At 45.5% G+C, this 18,291-nt stretch overlaps 1 protein-coding gene and 3 long non-coding RNA genes across 5 annotated transcripts; 2 read left to right on the top strand and 2 right to left on the bottom strand.

Moving 5' to 3' along the window:
* Nucleotides 1–1,419: 1,419 nt before the first annotated feature.
* Nucleotides 1,420–4,282, top strand: LOC135337135 (uncharacterized). The gene is made up of 2 exons (XR_010395028.1): nt 1,420–1,556; nt 1,687–4,282. It is a non-coding gene; the product is annotated as an uncharacterized LOC135337135 (long non-coding RNA).
* Nucleotides 4,283–4,299: 17 nt separating this feature from the next.
* Nucleotides 4,300–5,534, bottom strand: LOC135337136 (uncharacterized). Its single transcript, XR_010395029.1, has 3 exons — nt 5,368–5,534; nt 5,101–5,156; nt 4,300–4,440 (listed from the first exon to the last, which is right to left on the bottom strand). It is a non-coding gene; the product is annotated as an uncharacterized LOC135337136 (long non-coding RNA).
* A 1,093-nt stretch (nt 5,535–6,627) lies between these two features.
* Nucleotides 6,628–17,340, top strand: LOC135337342 (WD repeat-containing protein 64-like). 2 transcript variants are annotated; one of them, XM_064533270.1, is made up of 31 exons: nt 6,628–7,190; nt 7,265–7,318; nt 7,703–7,786; nt 7,834–7,899; nt 7,963–8,031; nt 8,089–8,193; nt 8,266–8,319; nt 8,376–8,461; nt 8,521–8,613; nt 8,666–8,717; nt 8,770–8,816; nt 9,072–9,198; nt 9,296–9,365; nt 9,882–10,063; nt 10,116–10,246; nt 10,330–10,435; nt 10,693–10,768; nt 11,207–11,385; nt 11,491–11,600; nt 12,137–12,268; nt 15,037–15,082; nt 15,167–15,316; nt 15,380–15,455; nt 15,533–15,625; nt 15,883–16,011; nt 16,094–16,199; nt 16,312–16,400; nt 16,451–16,710; nt 16,766–16,815; nt 17,056–17,079; nt 17,129–17,340. In XM_064533270.1, the coding sequence occupies exons 1-31, from the start codon at nt 6,780–6,782 to the stop codon at nt 17,283–17,285; spliced, it is 3,414 nt and encodes a 1,137-aa protein (XP_064389340.1). In that variant the 5' UTR covers nt 6,628–6,779; the 3' UTR covers nt 17,286–17,340. The 2 variants fall into 2 exon arrangements, with proteins under 2 accessions (XP_064389340.1, XP_064389341.1); XM_064533271.1 differs by lacking the exon at nt 16,766–16,815.
* Nucleotides 17,221–18,164, bottom strand: LOC135337343 (uncharacterized). The gene is made up of 3 exons (XR_010395086.1): nt 18,005–18,164; nt 17,687–17,830; nt 17,221–17,366 (listed from the first exon to the last, which is right to left on the bottom strand). It is a non-coding gene; the product is annotated as an uncharacterized LOC135337343 (long non-coding RNA).
* Between the last annotated feature and the right edge of the window lie 127 nt (nt 18,165–18,291).

Genomic DNA, 18,291 nt, shown 5'->3' with positions numbered 1-18,291 from the left:
TGTGTGGGCGTATATAAGATCATGAATTTAATTACTCACAAAACCATATCATGGTTGGCCAACCTTAATTATACTGCCAATGGAATGTTGATTGCTCACAATTAAAACCATGCATGATTGGCCAACACCAGCTCTCACTAGTATAGAGACTGGCCGACCAATCAGAACAACTGTGTTCATTGAGTAGCCATGGCAACTGTCAGTGAACAATGTGTGTACCCTTGGATTTATACTCAATTAATCTCAAAATCAGTTTTATGTCAATTAACTAATTAATAATATTATTGTATAAGAAGCACAGTGATGTCTTCCATTCTATTGCTCTGAGTGTATTTTGACTTTGATAAACATTATTTCAACAAAATTAATTCAGAAAATGAGTGCATGTGTGTAACAATAGCAACAGAATACATTAATAGAAGCCATAGTCATAGTCATAGTCATAGCTTGTGTCGTTGTTCATCGTGCGTCAAATACAATAACTAGTTCACTGTCAAGGAATAATAATAACAACAACAACACAAGTGTACCAATACTGACACTGCTAACACACACACACACGAGTGTACCAATACTGACATTGCTAACACACGAGTGTACCAATACTGACATTGCTAACACACAAGTGTACCAATACTGACATTGCTAACACACAAGTGTACCAATACTGACACATTGCTAACACACGAGTGTACCAATACTGACATTGCTAACACACAAGTGTACCAATACTGACATTGCTAACACACAACTAAGTAAAGTATCATATAATTATAGCGTGAGATTTTCGAGGCACTTAAAATGTCATGAATGGCCTATCAAAGCATTTTGTTGAGTTAAATGATGTTGTGTCTTCCGTTAGCATTCCGTGAACCAGGCAACTCACGATAACAGTAAAGGTCAAAGGTGTGCCCTCAAACATTTCACGCTATACAGTATTAAGAGTACAAGTAGCTATAATTATATACTGGTACGGTATACACATGATTATTTTGAGGATACTTCTTTTGGTTCGTTTCTTGTACATGATTCTGTAGCCACACTCTTGACAACGAATCGGATCCCTCGGCTTCACCTCATTCTCACTGTGACATTCTGTGTGTGTGGGTGGTGTGGGTGGCGTGGGTGTGTGTGTGTGTGTGTGTGCATACCTCCACAGATATATGTCATGGGTTGCTTGGATTGGTTGGGGGGAGCATTGGGGTTAGGTGTAGCTCCTCCTGATGCCGCTGGTGTGCCAGGATCCATCCTTATTTACTAGCTGAAAAGGTCGTCAAGCTTCTGCACCATAAAAGGGGCGGGGCTGGTCTTGCATGGGTTGGAGAGACACTGCGCATGCGTATAATTTATCACTCGATAGATTTCGCAATCTACCGCAATACTCGCAACACCTTGTAGCTAGTACTCCTGCGGTCCTCCATGGGTGGGAACTGTCGGTCTCCATGGCATCTCCTTGGAGACTTTGACGTCAATGGCCTGGAATATTCCCAGATCCAGTTCCAGAAGCTCAGTTCCTTTGAAGCTTGAGGAAGAAGCAAAGTGGCTTACTGGAAGAGGTGAGTTTCTTTGCTTATACTCGCATGTTTGCAGGAATGTTAGGCTAGGAAGCCTTTTGGAGCATTGTAGCATTGTTTGCTGTCTATTTGGTCATGTTTTACTGATTGTTATTGACTTGATTTTTTGCAGAACCATCGCGAGCCTTCCACTGTGTTGCAGAATCATCGCGAGCCTACCACGGTGTTGCAAGAACCATCGCGAGCCTTCCACTGTGTTGCAGAACTATCGCGAGACTTCCACTGTGTTGCAAGAACCATCGCGAGCCTTCCAAAACCAACACAACAACGCAAGCCTTCCAGCGGACTATTGTAAGTTGAAACAGTACCTCTGCATGCTCAGTCGCTTGTTGCACGTGTACGCGCACGTGTATGTTGTTCCAGCTATTAGATCGGTTGTTCACTCTCTGGCCTCTGATCTTTAATATCGGTGTTGCATTGTTTGTTGAGAGTGGAAGGTTTTTGGTCTTGTGTTTAAGTACGTGTGGCCCCTTCTTGACTGTGAGGTGTGTAGGCAATGCAGCTTAATAGATACATACTTGCCAGCAAAGCGCACGTTAAATGCATGTGTGCATGGCTAAACTCGTGTCGACAACGCTCTTTATATACTGTTTATATACGCGTGGCTAAGAGTCTATTACCTGCATGGCCTTGAACCCTTAGGGGGGGGTGGTGTCCGTCTATAGCACTCAAGTAATCAATCAGAATGTGTGTGGAAGGTTCTTCAACAGCCGGGTTGCAGGACAGCATCTTCTTGTTCTTGGAACCGTTGTCGAACCAGCCTTTGGGGTGCAATGATGGATTACTCATGGCATTCCAGTCTACGGAGGGAGCACTTTGCTGTTAGTACCTGCCTAATGGGAAAGCAGCACAGGGTATGTTCCTCCGGGAGCATATCCTGCCATAATAGGGAGTGTTGAGATCTCGTTATCAGTTCCAATAGTTAGTTAGCTAGGATCATTAGAATAGCTAGCTATAGACAACTGCTGCTTCTTGGCTTATGCTAATCTGTTATAACGGCTTTTTTAGGATCTTAACTCTGTGCCTACTGCACATGGAATTGGTAAGTTCAGGCTTTAACTAAACCTAGGTGTGCCAAGGGAACTGTAGCCTTTGACTGGGTTAGTGAAGAGTAGTCTTGAGCACTTGTGCAAGCCTTGCGTGCCAGGCTTGTTGCAACTGGAGTCGACAAGGGCTTCAAGAGCAAGGAGGTGTTGTCTCTGAGAGTCTGCTGTTGATGAACCATCCCACACATTCTGGTTGATTACTTCTGTGCTCAGTTAATGGTACTCACAGTCACAGGGTTCCTTCAGTTTATTATGCCCTTACTGTATTAGTCCCTTGGGCAAGGAAACTACTGGTGGTGGTTGGTTTATTATGGGAAGTTCTGTCTTCTCTGCACAGTTGGTTTGACACAATGTTTGATTGTCTGGTATTGTGTTGATAATAATTATCTGGTGGTCTTGTGGTGCAGTCTTTGCTGTTGAATTGATTGATTTGTTGTCATCTCTTCTCTGCACAAAGCACTGCTGATTGTTTGGTGTTGGATTGTGGGAGTATTGATAATATAATGTATTATTGGTGATGTTTTGTCAGCTGTGGTGGTGATTGGCTGGTAGTGTATTGTGTGGAGTGGATGGTTTTGTTTGAACTGCTGCTCTCAATGTAACCATGCATTTGCTTGTTCTCTTGCAGCCACAATGCACACACACACACAGCTCCTCCTACTAGCTACTGTACTAGTGTTCCATTCTCTCACTGCTTTTGTCTCCCCTCTCCCCCAGGTACAGACAAGCCATGCTGCTCTGGGATCCAGGGAGGATCACTAACCTCATCAATGACTGCATGTTCTGTATAATTATATTGCAGGGTATGGAAGGGGGCGGGGCTTGGCTGTACGCCCCCACATCTCTTTAGGGGCGGGGCTCGGATCTCACCGCCCACTTACAAGTCCAGTGTGCATGTATGTATGGAGACATTCAAGATGAGTATGGCTGGTTACATGTACAGTGTCTTTCATACATTCCATGATGTATAGGTTGATGTCTGCACAACAAGAGGAGTAGCTCCATTGTGTACAGTATATCCTTGAGAGGCCACGTACCCTAACTGCATCTATAATTATACAAAAACAGGCTAGCTTTGTTGTGTGGCAAGTCTTTCATGCTCTCTGTGTAGGTTGATGTGTGTGGAGAGGAGCCACTGTAACAGCATACAGCATACACACAGATGAGTAGCTAGCTTTGTTGTGTGGCAAGTCTTTTATGCTCTTGTGTAGGAGGTTGATGTGTGTGGAGGAGCCACTGTAACAGCATACAGCATACACATAGATGAGTAGCTAGCTATGTTGTGTGGCAAGCCTTTCATGCTCTCTGTGTAGGTTGATTGTGTGTGGAGGAGCCACTGTAACAATACACACCAGATCAGTAGCTAGCTATGTTGTATGGCAAGTCTTTCATGTTCTCTGTGCAGGTTGATTGCATGTGGAGGAGCCACTGTAACAGCATACACACAGATGAGTAGCTAGCTATGTTGTGTGTCATGTCTTTACGATACCTATACTTACAGGTTGATTGCTTGGGATGGACAGCAGTAACCAACACTACAAGCAGCTCAACTCTTATTCTCATTACAAATTGTTCCTTGGCTTTATAATTTGTATGACAATTATGTTTAATATTTTTATGTATTATAATACAATATAGTTAAAATAAGTTGGTAATGGATAATGATTTCAGTACACAGTATTACTACAGAATCTCATATTTCTCGTTTAAATCCTTCAATTGATGAGAGATAGATACGTGACTCAGTAATTCGTGACATCATTCAGCCAACACCTCCATATACAGAGTCCCTTCTGATGATATGGGGCTGGTGGTCAGTCCTGCACACAGAATCAGTATCATTATAATTACATGCATATCATTATATACACAATGTACACATGCACAGTCAATGATCAGTATGTTGCACAAAATTAATTATCACCCAAAATGCTAGTCTGCTTTGAATTTTGCTAACAAAGTGACGCTACGTGATGAGTATCAACAAAATTTATAAGCTTTGAGCATTACTTTGCAAAAACATTTTGCTTGTACCCAGCTTTGAAATTTTAGGCATCAATATCAAATTTTGGTAAAGATCATTAGATTAAGTTTTGCATAAGGATGTTGACTTAAAAAATGCATGGGTAAAGTGAACAGTTCAACACAGAGAACCAGGATAGTCACATAATTTTTGGGAATAATCGGATGAGAATAATAGGCAAATTTTCCCAAGAATGAATAATGGATGAAAGAATGGATAATGGGCCTATTCTGGAGTGACTGTATGCACGCAGTGAACACTTGGAACACCACACAATAATAATGTGGAGAGATAGGAGGGGAGGACAGAGCATAAAAAGCTGTAACCATTCCACAACGCATCCATCACATGATATGATCAAAGTTCAGGCTAGGGTAGAGTCACATGCACACAAATCTGCATGTTTCTTAAATCGATTGTATTCTATCTGCTGTACAAGTCATCCTCAGTGTGTCACCTTGTAACTTGCCAGAGCATCCAACAGAGGGAACAAGTCAACTGAACCCCACGAATCTAACAAGGGAGACAACACGCGCGCTCTCCATCACTATACGCAATAAAGTAACGGGTCAACAAATGTGTAGCAATGGATGCATTTGTCATAGAGGCTGTATAGTTTGATCACTAGTAACGATATCTATTAGCAGATATTGAATGCCAGTCATCTAAAGCAGCCTATACACTATACTAGGTGGTCCACTTTTGATCATGACTAGCCACTCACTTGTACTCGCTGCGATGCTCTTTGCCTCGTGATCCATTGCTGCTGGCCTTTTGGGTGAGTATCCACCCGATATCCAGCCTTGTGGAAGCTCCTAGAGGGAAGGACAAGTGAACGCTTTTCCTCACCAGCTGTCTCCATCTTGTGTGTGAGAGTGTCTGGTAAAGGGTCATCAAATCTACACATGAGGGCTATTTAGATGTTTTTGTTAACGATCTTTACCCCTTCTTAGCATATATCTCGAGGTAAAGCCCTAGCAACACTCATTCTCAGGAGGGCGACTAAAATGAGACTATAATTATTAATGATAATTATTATCAGTTATTGATTAATAAATTCGCACCGAAGCTTGTCACTATATAGACTAAGACGTTTCTTATATTCACTGTTCACAGCAAAAAAACTAGTAACTTTTAGCAACTAAAAATAGTAATTATTGTCTCTATTGTCCATCCTCCCCAATAGAGGCCTCGGACATGAGTGGGCGGGCAGATGTGCGTTGGCTTGAGTCATCAAATGATGGATTCTCCTCAAGTGCATTTCCTCCCACTGTCTCTGATCAGCTAGCTTGCTGTGTCGTGACTTATCATGGTCCTATAGCTATAGCCTCCTTCACATGGCCTCAACAAGGTTCATCCGTCTTCAGTGCGGTCTGGAATCAAGGCTAGGTCCTATAGTGTGTGTGAAGGGGAGGGTCATGACATCACACGCACACAGTGTGTATGAGGGGGTGGGTCATCACACACACACTAGTCTATTATTCAGGGTCTGGGTCCACGATACTACACACACACATGCACTCATAGTGTGGTTAATGTCTCTACCTCTTTCTTGAATCTTTTGAGGACACTATTGACCATTTTCCGCAGCTCCCTCCAGTTGAGCGGATGTTTGATCATCCTCGGTCTCTAGAGCCAGAGCATCCAACAGAGGGAAGAAGTCCAACTGACCCTCACGAATCTAACAAGAGAGGGAGACACAAGAACAAGCTGTAATAATAGCACTACTCAATGATCTAAACACACTATCTTGTAGCTCTATCAAACTATTTAATGAACATTTTAGTTGTGAAAAATGGACCATCCTAACTCTGCAGTCGAATATGTATAATCATCATTACCCACTCTTTGACTTTGAGTTTGCATGCAGCAAATTAATTAATGAAAATCCATCATGTGTACGTGAATAAAATTAAGCTATTAGTAGCTTTATGTTATGTAGCTTAACTTTGGCACTCCACCGCGCCGCCAAGGCAGTGCTTTCATTTTGAAATTATCTCGCTCCATTAGATAAAAGTAGGCCTGATGACTCTAAGCCTCAACAACAATGTAGAAGTGGGGGCGTGGCAGCTAACTGGCTATTATTAAATTAAGGAAATTTCAACCAGGCAGCGCAGTGAAGGCTCACAGCAAAGCATGGAGACCAACTCAACGAGCACAGATCGTCCACGCAGTGTGAGATCAGGCAAAGGACGGCGTACCAGTGTAGCCATGATCAGGCAGCAACTCCAAACCACCACTAACCTGCAGCCTGGTGCATTGTCATTGTTGGTCACTAGGACAGAAGCACAGAGCAAGACAATGGATGAGGACCCATTCAAGATCGGCAGTAGAAGAGACTCTATGAAACAAGCATGGGCCCCCTCACCCAAGCGCAGTCTAGCAAGTCGATCCATGGTCACCCCTGGTGAGCCGCTATTGCCCCCCTTGAGGGAGTCTAGACCCCCCACAGCCTCCAGCAGCAGGCCAAGCTCACGAGTATACAGAGCTAAGGATGGCTCTAGCTATATCATGATGGACACTGAGCTCAAATCTGATTTTGGAAGGGTAATTTTTTAATTGTAGCAGCCCCTCCCCCTTTTCAGTGTGCAGACAGCAACCTCACATGTATAATGATTCAGGCTGAGGACAGACTATATCTGCAAGATTTGGAGAAGCTGAGGCAAAAGTTTGAGGTGAGGTTTCTTTAAAATGTGTGAGGATTTTTTCCAATTGACACAAATTTTCCAATTAACACAACTTGTTTCCACACTGTGACAATTGGGAATCCCTCCCACACCACACCACACGCACCACACACACACACACACACACACACACACACACACACACACACACACACCACACACACACACACCATACACACACACACCATACACACACACACACACACCACACACACACACACACACACACCACACACACACACACACACACACACACACACACCACACACACACACCACACACACACACACACACACACACACACACACCACACACACACACACCACACACACACACACACACACACACACACACCATGTGATCGACACACAGGAAGCAGACGTTAATGGTGATGGAACACTAGACGCAGATCAGTTCTTAGTCGTGTTTGATAAGCTGTTTGGGATGGAAGGAAAGGTTGGTGCCTCTCATCACCATCGCCATTACATATTATAATGCTGCAGGGTGAAGAAGAAATACTGAGATTCTTCAACAAGATTGACTATAACTGTGACAACTACATTGACTGGGTGAGTCTTGTCTTTGTCTATCCAATAGTACGAGAAGTGATCTCCTCTCTCCATGCATATTAGGACGAGTTCTGTACGTACATGCACCTCGAATACCAGGAGAGAGATGTGACCAACAGTCGTCAGAAATCCGTAAGAAATCTATTTTACAACTTAATATTAATTGGTGTTAACTTTGTATGGCTACAGGTAGCGTTCCATTGCCCCGCCCAGTATACGAGGGGGAATCCCCACAATGAGTCACTGTGTAGAGTCACTCATCTCCATGACGGCAGCCTCGTCTCATGCAGTGTGGTGAGCTAGTACATGCAAGTAGCATTGTTATGATTTACTTTATTCATTGCAATTCGTATTATAATTATGTAGGATGGGGTAATCTGTTTCTGGGGCAACGACCTTTGCCCTAGGAGAGTACGTAAGGTCAGTCAGTATATATACTGAACGTACTCTCATTCTCTCTTCTTTTGTTGCCTCAGACGGAGCCAGGGCGTATGGGTAAACCAAAGTGGGTGACTGACATGGCGTTGTGTATACCACAAGGGAAGATATTGATCACCACTGGGTAAGCAATCTCATTGGTCTCAACAACATCTGCACTCTCATTGGTCGCTCTTTTTATAGTGATCGTGAAATTCAGTTCTACGAGATGATGAACTTTGAACCCTACTGTCAACTTAGGCGCCTAGAATCTGTTCCTCTCAAAGTCACCTTCTGGTACGCCCACACCTACACTACCCACACACCCTCACACCGCCCACACACACAGGTATAATCCCAAGCAGCACAGTGAGTGTATCATTCTAATCGGAGACAGAGAGGTGGGAGTTCAATACATGTAGACGTGTTGTCATGACTACGCATACCTGTTAGGCAACCCTGACTGTCATCATGACCAAAAACATTCACGAAGCTTTCAAGTAAGTTCTTATAAACTCAGCATAACTACATATAGGTAGCTGTTCTATATTTTGCTGGTGAAAAAAACCTTTGCGATCAAACTATTGCGTTCTGGCAAGGATCATGACTGTGAGTGTAATTACCTGCTAGTTTATGTTTTGCGATTTTATGTTTGAATATGAACTTGCTCACTAGTGAGGATATGCAATCCCGTAGCTAGAGGTATATACATCAGAGTTGCATATGCATGCTGAATCCTCATCCTTTTCATGCAGATATTGGAAGCTAGGTGTGCGGAGTGAGGATGGGATACCCACTTATCCAGTGGAGAACCTCGGTCGTGACCAGATCCTGGGTACTAGTGTGTACCGCTGGAAGCTGCACTCGCACTGGATGTCCGAGGTAGATAGCTACTAGAATGCATGCATGACGTGTGCATGCATGTATAGCTATATATATACACATGTGTGTTGTGTATAAGTTACATCAATCTTTGCAGATTCACTATTTTCCGTCCTTGCGATGTTTTGCCTCTTGTTCCAGTGACCCCTCGGCCAGTCTGGTGCTGGGTACGTGCATACATAGTTCATCTGTACTAGCATTGTAGTGTCTTCCCCGGCCACTATCAGGTTCTCCCAGTACTGGTAGCACTCCAGTGGATGCATGTACTAGCTCTTGTGTGTTAGCCTTGTATCCATGCATTATCAGGTTCTCCCAGTGGTAGCACTCCAGTGGATGCATGTACTAGCTCTTGTGTGTTAGCCTTGTATCCCCATGCACTCTCAGGTTCTCCCAGTGGTAGCACTCCAGTGGATGTACTAGCTCTTGTGTGTTAGCCTTGTATCCATGCACTCTCAGGTTCTCCCAGTGGTAGCACTCCAGTGGATGCATGTACTAGCTCTTGTGTGTTAGCCTTGTATCCATGCACTATCAGGTTCTCCCAGTACTGGTAGCACTCCAGTGGATGCATGTACTAGCTCTTGTGTGTTAGCCTTGTATCCATGCACTCTCAGGTTCTCCCAGTGGTAGCACTCCAGTGGATGTACTAGCTCTTGTGTGTTAGCCTTGTATCCATGCACTCTCAGGTTCTCCCAGTGGTAGCACTCCAGTGGATGCTCTGCTGGCCACCTCTAATACTCTACGCTCCACACTTGGTCACCAGACGAGTGTGGGTGATAGATCACGCCCATCTCCGCCCACTCATTGGGGTACCGCCCCCACGAATGAGAGGACTGGACAGAGGAGCACGCTACCAGCCAGAAACAGAGTGAGTGTCATTACATACAACCAATGATTATGTCCCAACCCCCGTATAACAGATGAGGGGAGACCAGCGCGTGTTTAAAGTGCTTAAAGGAGTATCAACTGTTGACTATTGTCACAAGAACAATGCTCTAGTCACCGGAAGCACTGATCAGATTATCAGGATCTGGAACCCGTTCATAAACACGTATGTAACTAAGCACGTCTCCATTCCATTCAGTAACTATTAGACAGTACTGAGGTCACGATGTGATCCCCTCCCCCCACCAGTAAGCCTGTAGCTCACTTATTTGGACAAGGATCTCCTGTTTTCTCATTGAAGGTTGACTCTGAGGAGGACAGGATCTACAGCGTTGGCAATGACAACGCTGTCAGAGTGAGTGCAATGATTGTTGCTGTATCCATAGTTGTCTCTAGTTGGCTCGGATTACGGTTCAATTTCGCTGCTAAAATGTACGTGCATTCATAGTATATAGCTCTCAGCACTAACCCCGCACCCCTCCATGCACAGTGCTAGCACTAACCCGCACCCCTCCATGCACAGTGCTAGCACTAACCCCGCACCCCTCCATGCACAGTGCTTGTACTAACCCCGCACCCTGCACCCCTCTACATGCACATGCACATGCACAGGTATGGCATATACTGGATCACACGTGTCTGTGCTCGGTCACACAAAGCTCTCATAAGATCCTCTCAACAGTTCAAGGTACACAGTACAAGCTAATAATACAATCATCATACTAATCCCCGTATAACAATACATCTCTTCCTCCCACGCACAATGCATCTCTTCCTCCCACGCACAATACATCTCTTCCTCCCACGCACAATACATCTCTTCCTCCCATGCACAATGCATCTCTTCCTCCCACGCACAATACATCTCTTCCTCCCACGCACAATGCATATCTTCCTCCCACGCACAATGCATCTCTTCCTCCCATGCACAATGCATCTCTTCCTCCCACGCACAATACATCTCTTCCTCCCACGCACAATGCATCTCTTCCTCCCACGCACAATGCATCTCTTCCTCCCACGCACAATACATCTCTTCCTCCCACGCAAAATACATTTCTTCCTCCCACGCACAATACATCTCTTCCTCCCACGCACAATACATCTCTTCCTCCCACGCACACAGCGTTTCATTTCAACTCTGTTAGTCAATTACTGGCCATTGGGACGGACCAGCTAGCTGTGTTGAAGCTCGTTGTCAAGGAAACAAGGCGTGGCAAGTTCGCAACAAGCCACGCCCACCCAATAACTGCCGTTAAATTTTCTCATTGTTTTGATCAGCTGGTGACAGCGTGTGAGGGGGCGGTAAGTCTCAACTCACACACCCTCCCCACACACATTCATAACCGCCCACTCCCCACACACTGCTCTCTCCTTACACACCCTCACAACGGCCCACTCCACACACAGGTAGTGAAGGCTTGGGATGTGTTTACTGGAGCTAAAGTGTTTGAGTTCTCTTGTGATCAAGAAGAGGATGGGGGGATCAGTGCACTGGATGTGGACCAGGCAGGCAAGAGGTAACGTGGGGGGGGTCAGTGCACTGGATGTGGACCAGGCAGGCAAGAGGTAATGTGGGGGGGGTCAGTGCACTGGATGTGGACCAGGCAGGCAAGAGGTAACGTGGGGGGGGGTCTGACACACCGCTGTAGGGGGTCAAAAGAGAATGTATATTGTAGCACTACTAGCAAAGAGCTACTAGGACTCTAACAAGTTATGGCCTTCAACTCACATATACCGTATAGCGCGAAATTTTCGAGGCACTTATATTTCGTGGATTGGCCTCTAAAAGCCATTTCGTTGCACAATGTTCGCAGAATGACTGCCTACCGGAAGCCACGCCTTAAATCTTTGCACGTTATAGCAGTGGACTTATTTTCGTGTAGAATCCTAACCCACGAAATCCGCGAAAATTAAGCCCCTCGAAAATTTCGCGCTATACAGTATATAGCTACGAAAACTGGCCTGATTTTTTACACTCTTTCCTCAATTAACTGGGCTGACCGAGCAATAATATTTACCCCCACAGAACATTGTATTACCCCCCCACACACAGAGTAGTGACGGGTAGTCAGAATGGGCGGATTAAAGTGTGGAACTACAACAACGGTCAATGTGTGCGAGTGTTGGACAAGGGCAACAGTTGTGAGGTCACTGACATCAACTTCATCACTACCAACAACAACAAGTAAGAATCTGCATAACTGTACATGCACAACACCAGCAATCAGTGTACAATATGCCCTGGCCATGTGTGCGTGTGTTAGGGTTAGGCAGGGACCTCAACTAGTACCATGTACACATATATACAACACCAGCAATCAGTGTACAATACATGCTCTGCATGGCCATGTGTGCATGTGTTCTAGTGGCCGTGTGTGCATGTGTTCTAGTGGCCATGTGTGCACGTGTTCTAGTGGCCGTGTGTGCATGTGTTCTAGTGGCCGTGTGTGCATGTGTTCTAGTGGCCATGTGTGCGCGTGTTCTAGTGGCCATGTGTGCACGTGTTCTAGTGGCCCTGTGTGCATGTGTTCTAGTGGCCATGTGTGCACGTGTTCTAGTGTTCTAGTGGCCGTGTGTGCACGTGTTCTAGTGGCCGTGTGTGCACGTGTTCTAGTGGCCGTGTGTGCGCGTGTTCTAGTGGCCGTGTGTGCACGTGTTCTAGTGGCCGTGTGTGCACGTGTTCTAGTGGCCGTGTGTGCACGTGTTCTAGTGGCCGTGTGTGCGTGTGTTCTAGTGGCCGTGTGCGCATGTGTTCTAGTGGCCATGTGTGCGCGTGTGTGCATGTGTTCTAGTGGCCATGTGTGCATGTGTTCTAGTGGCCGTGTGTGCGCGTGTTCTAGTGGCCGTGTGTGCACGTGTTCTAGTGGCCGTGTGTGCACGTGTTCTAGTGGCCGTGTGTGCACGTGTTCTAGTGGCCGTGTGTGCACGTGTTCTAGTGGCCGTGTGTGCGTGTGTTCTAGTGGCCGTGTGTGCATGTGTTCTAGTGGCCATGTGTGCGCGTGTGTGCATGTGTTCTAGTGGCCATGTGTGCATGTGTTCTAGTGGCCGTGTGTGCGCGTGTTCTAGTGGCCGTGTGTGCGCGTGTTCTAGTGGCCGTGTGTGCGTGTGTTCTAGTGGCCATGCGTGCACGTGTTCTAGTGGCCATGCGTGCACGTGTTCTAGTGGCCATGCGTGCACGTGTTCTAGTGGCCATGTGTGCATGTGTGCTAGTGGCCATGCGTGCATGTGTTCTAGTGGCCGTGTGTGCATGTGTTCTAGTGGCCATGTGTGCATGTGCAGTGGCGTGTACAATGGGGGGCTTTGGGGGCTTGAGCACCCCCCTGTCCTCCCAGACAACCATGAAATATCACTCAGTAGCTAGCTAGCTAACTGTGCAGCTCCAGAGATACGTGTAGCTCTATCTCATTGACAACGACAAGTCATGATCGACCACGCCCAATTGAGCATGCGCAATCAGTATTGCCATTCCAATGGTTATGTAATGCTAAATAGCTGATCAAGATCCTCTGCACTCTCCCAGTCACCTCTTGCTCCACTGAGAGATACTGAGAAGCAATGACTAACACCAGAATGACTGGACATCCCCATTGCAGTGATTGACCAGTTTGCTAGGATGTACCCCAGGAGAATAGTGCATGGAGATCCTACAAGATGACTGACTCATAATTATCACACGCTATGAGATCTCATTTGAGTGTATTTAGCAGGGAACTATGAGCTATAGTACCGGTACTATAGATTGCTTTGGGCTACAAACTACAACATTGTACATTATATTGTCATTTACAAGAAGATACACATGTAATAACATAAAAATTACTGTAGCTAGATGCTTTATCTAGTAACATAGTAAGGCCACTCCAAATGAGACTGTAGTTTCCCGTCCAACTCGCGCTTCCTGCTTTAGCTACCGCATTAATAGTCATTATGGCCATTATTTCTCTAATTATCCAATGAAAATAATTAATATTGAAATTACGTTCTTTGTTTACTGTTTGTGGGCGTATGTGTGTATGGTAACATTTTTGTGGTGATTAATTAAATTCATTGATGACGCAACACATTTATAATGAGATTCATAGTAATGAATAATGATAATACTGCTCACACCCGCATATAATTTACTAGAGTCTCTGACGGGAAACTACAGTCTCATTTGGAGTGGCCTAACAGAACTATAGAATGGAAGAGAGAAGCTCTAGAGGAGAATAGTAGGAGCTGCTCTTTTCTTGGGCAGTGTGCTGTACTTTTTTGCTGCAAGGCTGCATGGGGGAGGAGCTGTATGTATGAAAGATGCGCCGCAATAAATGAGGGGGCGTAAAATCGCGCGCGCTATGCGCGCGGCCCCATTTTTTCTGTATTCTTGAGCACCCTCCTGCTTCAATCTCTAGAAACGCCCCTGCATGTGTGCTAGTGGCCATGTGTGTATGGAAGTATGTTCTAGTGGCCGTGTGTGCACGTGTTCTAGTGGCCATGTGTGCATGTGTTCTAGTGGCCGTGTGTGCACGTGTTCTAGTGGCCATGTGTGCACGTGTTCTAGTGGCCGTGTGTGCATGTGTTCTAGTGGCCGTGTGTGCATGTGTTCTAGTGGCCGTGTGTGCGCGTGTTCTAGTGGCCATGTGTGTGCGTGTTCTAGTGGCCATGTGTGCACGTGTTCTAGTGGCCATGCGTGCACGTGTTCTAGTGGCCATGTGTGCGTGTGTTCTAGTGGCCATGCGTGCACGTGTTCTAGTGGCCATGTGTGCGTGTGTTCTAGTGGCCATGTGTGCACGTGTTCTAGTGGCCGTGTGTGCGTGTTCTAGTGGCCATGTGTGCACGTGTTCTAGTGGCCGTGTGTGCGTGTTCTAGTGGCCATGCGTGCATGTGTGCTAGTGGCCATGTGTGCATGTGTGCTAGTGGCCATGTGTGTATGGAAGTATGTTCTAGTGGTACATTTGCTCTCTTTTGCTGTAGGTACATCATCTCTGTTGGTTGGGACAGGAAAATCAGCCTCTTTCCTGTAAGTACTCTAGTAGCTACTTTGTGCCCTCACTGTCTGTCTTTGTGTGTGTGTCCACTAATTTTGTGCATTTTATAATATTAGGATGTCCCGGCAAAGCCCCAGCAAATATCTCAGCTAGTGCACCCATTGGATGGTTGGAGTAGAGCATCTGACCACGCCCACTCTGATGATATCCTCTGCGTGGCGTTTGGTTCTCCTCACCTCATGGCCACTGCTAGCTACGATGGAGAGGTCAGAGTTCAGTGTGTATGGTAATTGTTGAAACCTTTTTTGCCTCCATCATAATAATTATAGATTATTGTATGGAGTGTGGTGTCTTGTCACGCACTCAGTCACCTCAAAGCCACGCCCCCTCACGCCCACACATCAGGTACGCTAATTACCTATACTGTGTCCCCCTTCACTAACTGCACACACACACACACCCACCCACATGCCCACACACAGACGAAGGTTCTGAGGCTGTGTATAAACTCTTGTTCCTAAACACTAGAGCAAGGACACGCATTGCTGCCTCTCTGGTAGCCAGCGGACCATCAGGTAACCATGGTGATTAACTACAACCCCCCTTCGTTCAATCAATGGTTCGGGGACTCTTTCAGCTGCTAAATTCCGTGGATCCAATGTGAAAGCGAGACCATTAATTTTTACCAATTAATTTTGGTCAAACTATGGATTATAGCCAATGAAATTTTGGATTGAAACGCATCGTTTGAAAAGTATTTTTATAAGCTTAAAATTTTCAACATTGGATCAACGGTACTAAAGTTACAATATTTTTATCTGCTTATTTGTAGGTTATGTTCATTTCTGGAACTTGTATGAAGGGAGAGCTGCAATGGGTCGATTCAGAGCAACCAGAGCATCCATCACTGCCATGACAGGGGACAGTCAGGACACCGTGTTATTCACTGCTGAGAGCCATGGTATACACACCCACACACACACACACACACACACACACACACACACTGCACACTGCACACTGCACACACACACACACACCAGGCCATGTATGTGTGTGGAGCATTGCTGATTATTGTGTGATCAGTTCAGCCACTAGTCCTCCTAAGAGAGTGGCCCTATGGAAGGCACACACTGACACCATCACTTGGTAAGTGCTGAGATTGTAACCATGGGCCAGGGGGATTGAGATATCGCTCATCCAGTTGATGCAATCACCTATATACTGTCAGTGGTTAATTGCCTCCTCTTGTCCTGTATAGTCTTGAGTTGATAGAAGGACGCAATGTGCTGGTGAGCGCTGCTGCTGATGGGGCAGTTCGACTGTGGTCTCTAGAGGGACACTATATTGGTGAGTGTGTACACACGCCCACACACACACCCACCCACACACACACACAGGCTCGTTTGGTCAGCCCCACATATGGACCCTGGGTGACCCCTCCTCTTATCAGTATCCATTATCCCCCGAGGACATTACACTCGACCCTACACTACCATCATGCATAGATCACAATAAAGAGACCAAGTCTCTTGAAATCTTATTAGACTCTCCTCCTGATAAGTGTGACGAGCAAGACGTGGGTGTGGTCAGCAATGAGGTGGTGGGAAGAGTCAGTGAGGAGTGTGATGTTGTGACAGATGTGGAGGATGTGATACAAGTGAGTATATACACACACACAATAATAATGACTAATGTTCTCCACGCATGTAAAGACTGATGATGATACTTGGCTACAGTCTCACATTTCCCTAGGAGTGCCAATGTGAGTGGGTGTTCAGTGTGAGTGGGTGTACAGTGTACCTGTGAGTGGGTGTACCTGTGAGTGAGTGTTGTACACAATAATTATTAGCAGCTACTCTAGCTCCTCCTGTTTAATCAATGGTTCGAGGCTCATCACTTGAATCTGTGGAAAGATTTATGTTAGGGAAGCTTAGAAAGATATACCTTTCAAATGGTACATGTCATGGTTAATTCTCTCTCTCTCTCTCTCATGCATGCACAGTGGTGGATCACAAGCTGGCAAGAGGTAACTTATCTTGTACCGCATAGCCTCCTGACTGTACATTACCCTGTAGATTGCGACACCTTCGTGCCAGCTCTGCTGCTCAGAGGAGACCTGGCCGCAGTCCCAATGGAGTCTACACATCGTTACCATACCAACCACTCAGCGAGGAAGAACGTGTTCAGAAAATTACAAACCAATTTAAACTCAGACAAAAAATTAAAAATTGAAAAATTAAATGTCATAATTCAGTCTAAGGAAAATATTGTTTATCAGTGTTCATAATTAAGGTCATCGATCATCAGTGTCACCTGCAGTTACAAGTAGAGGAGATTATGGCACTTAATATTGTACGTACATGAATATGTGGAGACCATGATATTATAGGAGACCAGGGGCCGGGGAGTACAGAGCATAAAACACTAACCTATTCCACACAAAGCTCAAGGGAGGAGTACAGTGCATACAAGGTGGGGATACAATTTGATATTCAACTTTCGGGAGGTCATAACTTTACAAAACTAATAAGAGATGCATTTTGTAGCTCTAGACAAGGCCTATATCACATGACATGCTCAGATTATAGTTCTGGTGGGGGAAAGAGTCACACTCTGCACGCAGCAGTACTCACTATTTCTTAATTGTATTCCTTTATCTGCAGAGCAAGACGTCCAATGGATTATCTGCCAACTCCACAGTGTCACCTTGTAACTCCTCCATCATATGTTGTCATAGCAACTTGTTACTGACTCCGCCCCTCTCGTGCTCTCCATCACTGTACGCAATGAAGTAACGGGTCAACAAATGTGTAGCAATGGATGCATTTGATACAGAGGCTGTAGCTGTATAGTTTGCTCACTAGTAATTAGCAGATATTGAATGCCAGTCATCTAAAGCAGCCTATACACTATACTAGGTGGTCCACTTTTGATCATGACTAGCCACTCACTTGTACTCGCTGCGATGCTCTTTGCCTCATGATCCATTGCTGCTGGCCTTTTGGGTGAGTATCCACCCGATATCCAGCCTTGTGGAAGCTCCTAGAGGGAAGGACAAGTGAACGCTTTTCCTCACCAGCCGTCTCCATCTTGTGTGTGAGAGTGTCTGGTAAAGGGTCATCGTTTATACAGTTAAGGTTAGTATTTAGATTGTTTTGTTAACGATCTTTACGCAAGTTAGAACTTGAGTGAGGGCAAAGTTGGGTTAGGTAGAAGAGCTCATCCAGCTTGCATGTGC

This window comes from Halichondria panicea, chromosome 6 (genome assembly GCF_963675165.1).
Source record: "Halichondria panicea chromosome 6, odHalPani1.1, whole genome shotgun sequence".
In the NCBI taxonomy this organism is placed as follows: domain Eukaryota; kingdom Metazoa; phylum Porifera; class Demospongiae; order Suberitida; family Halichondriidae; genus Halichondria; species Halichondria panicea.
The sequence above is the reverse complement of the archived record's forward strand: the minus strand, read 5'-3'. Positions and strand labels throughout refer to the sequence as shown.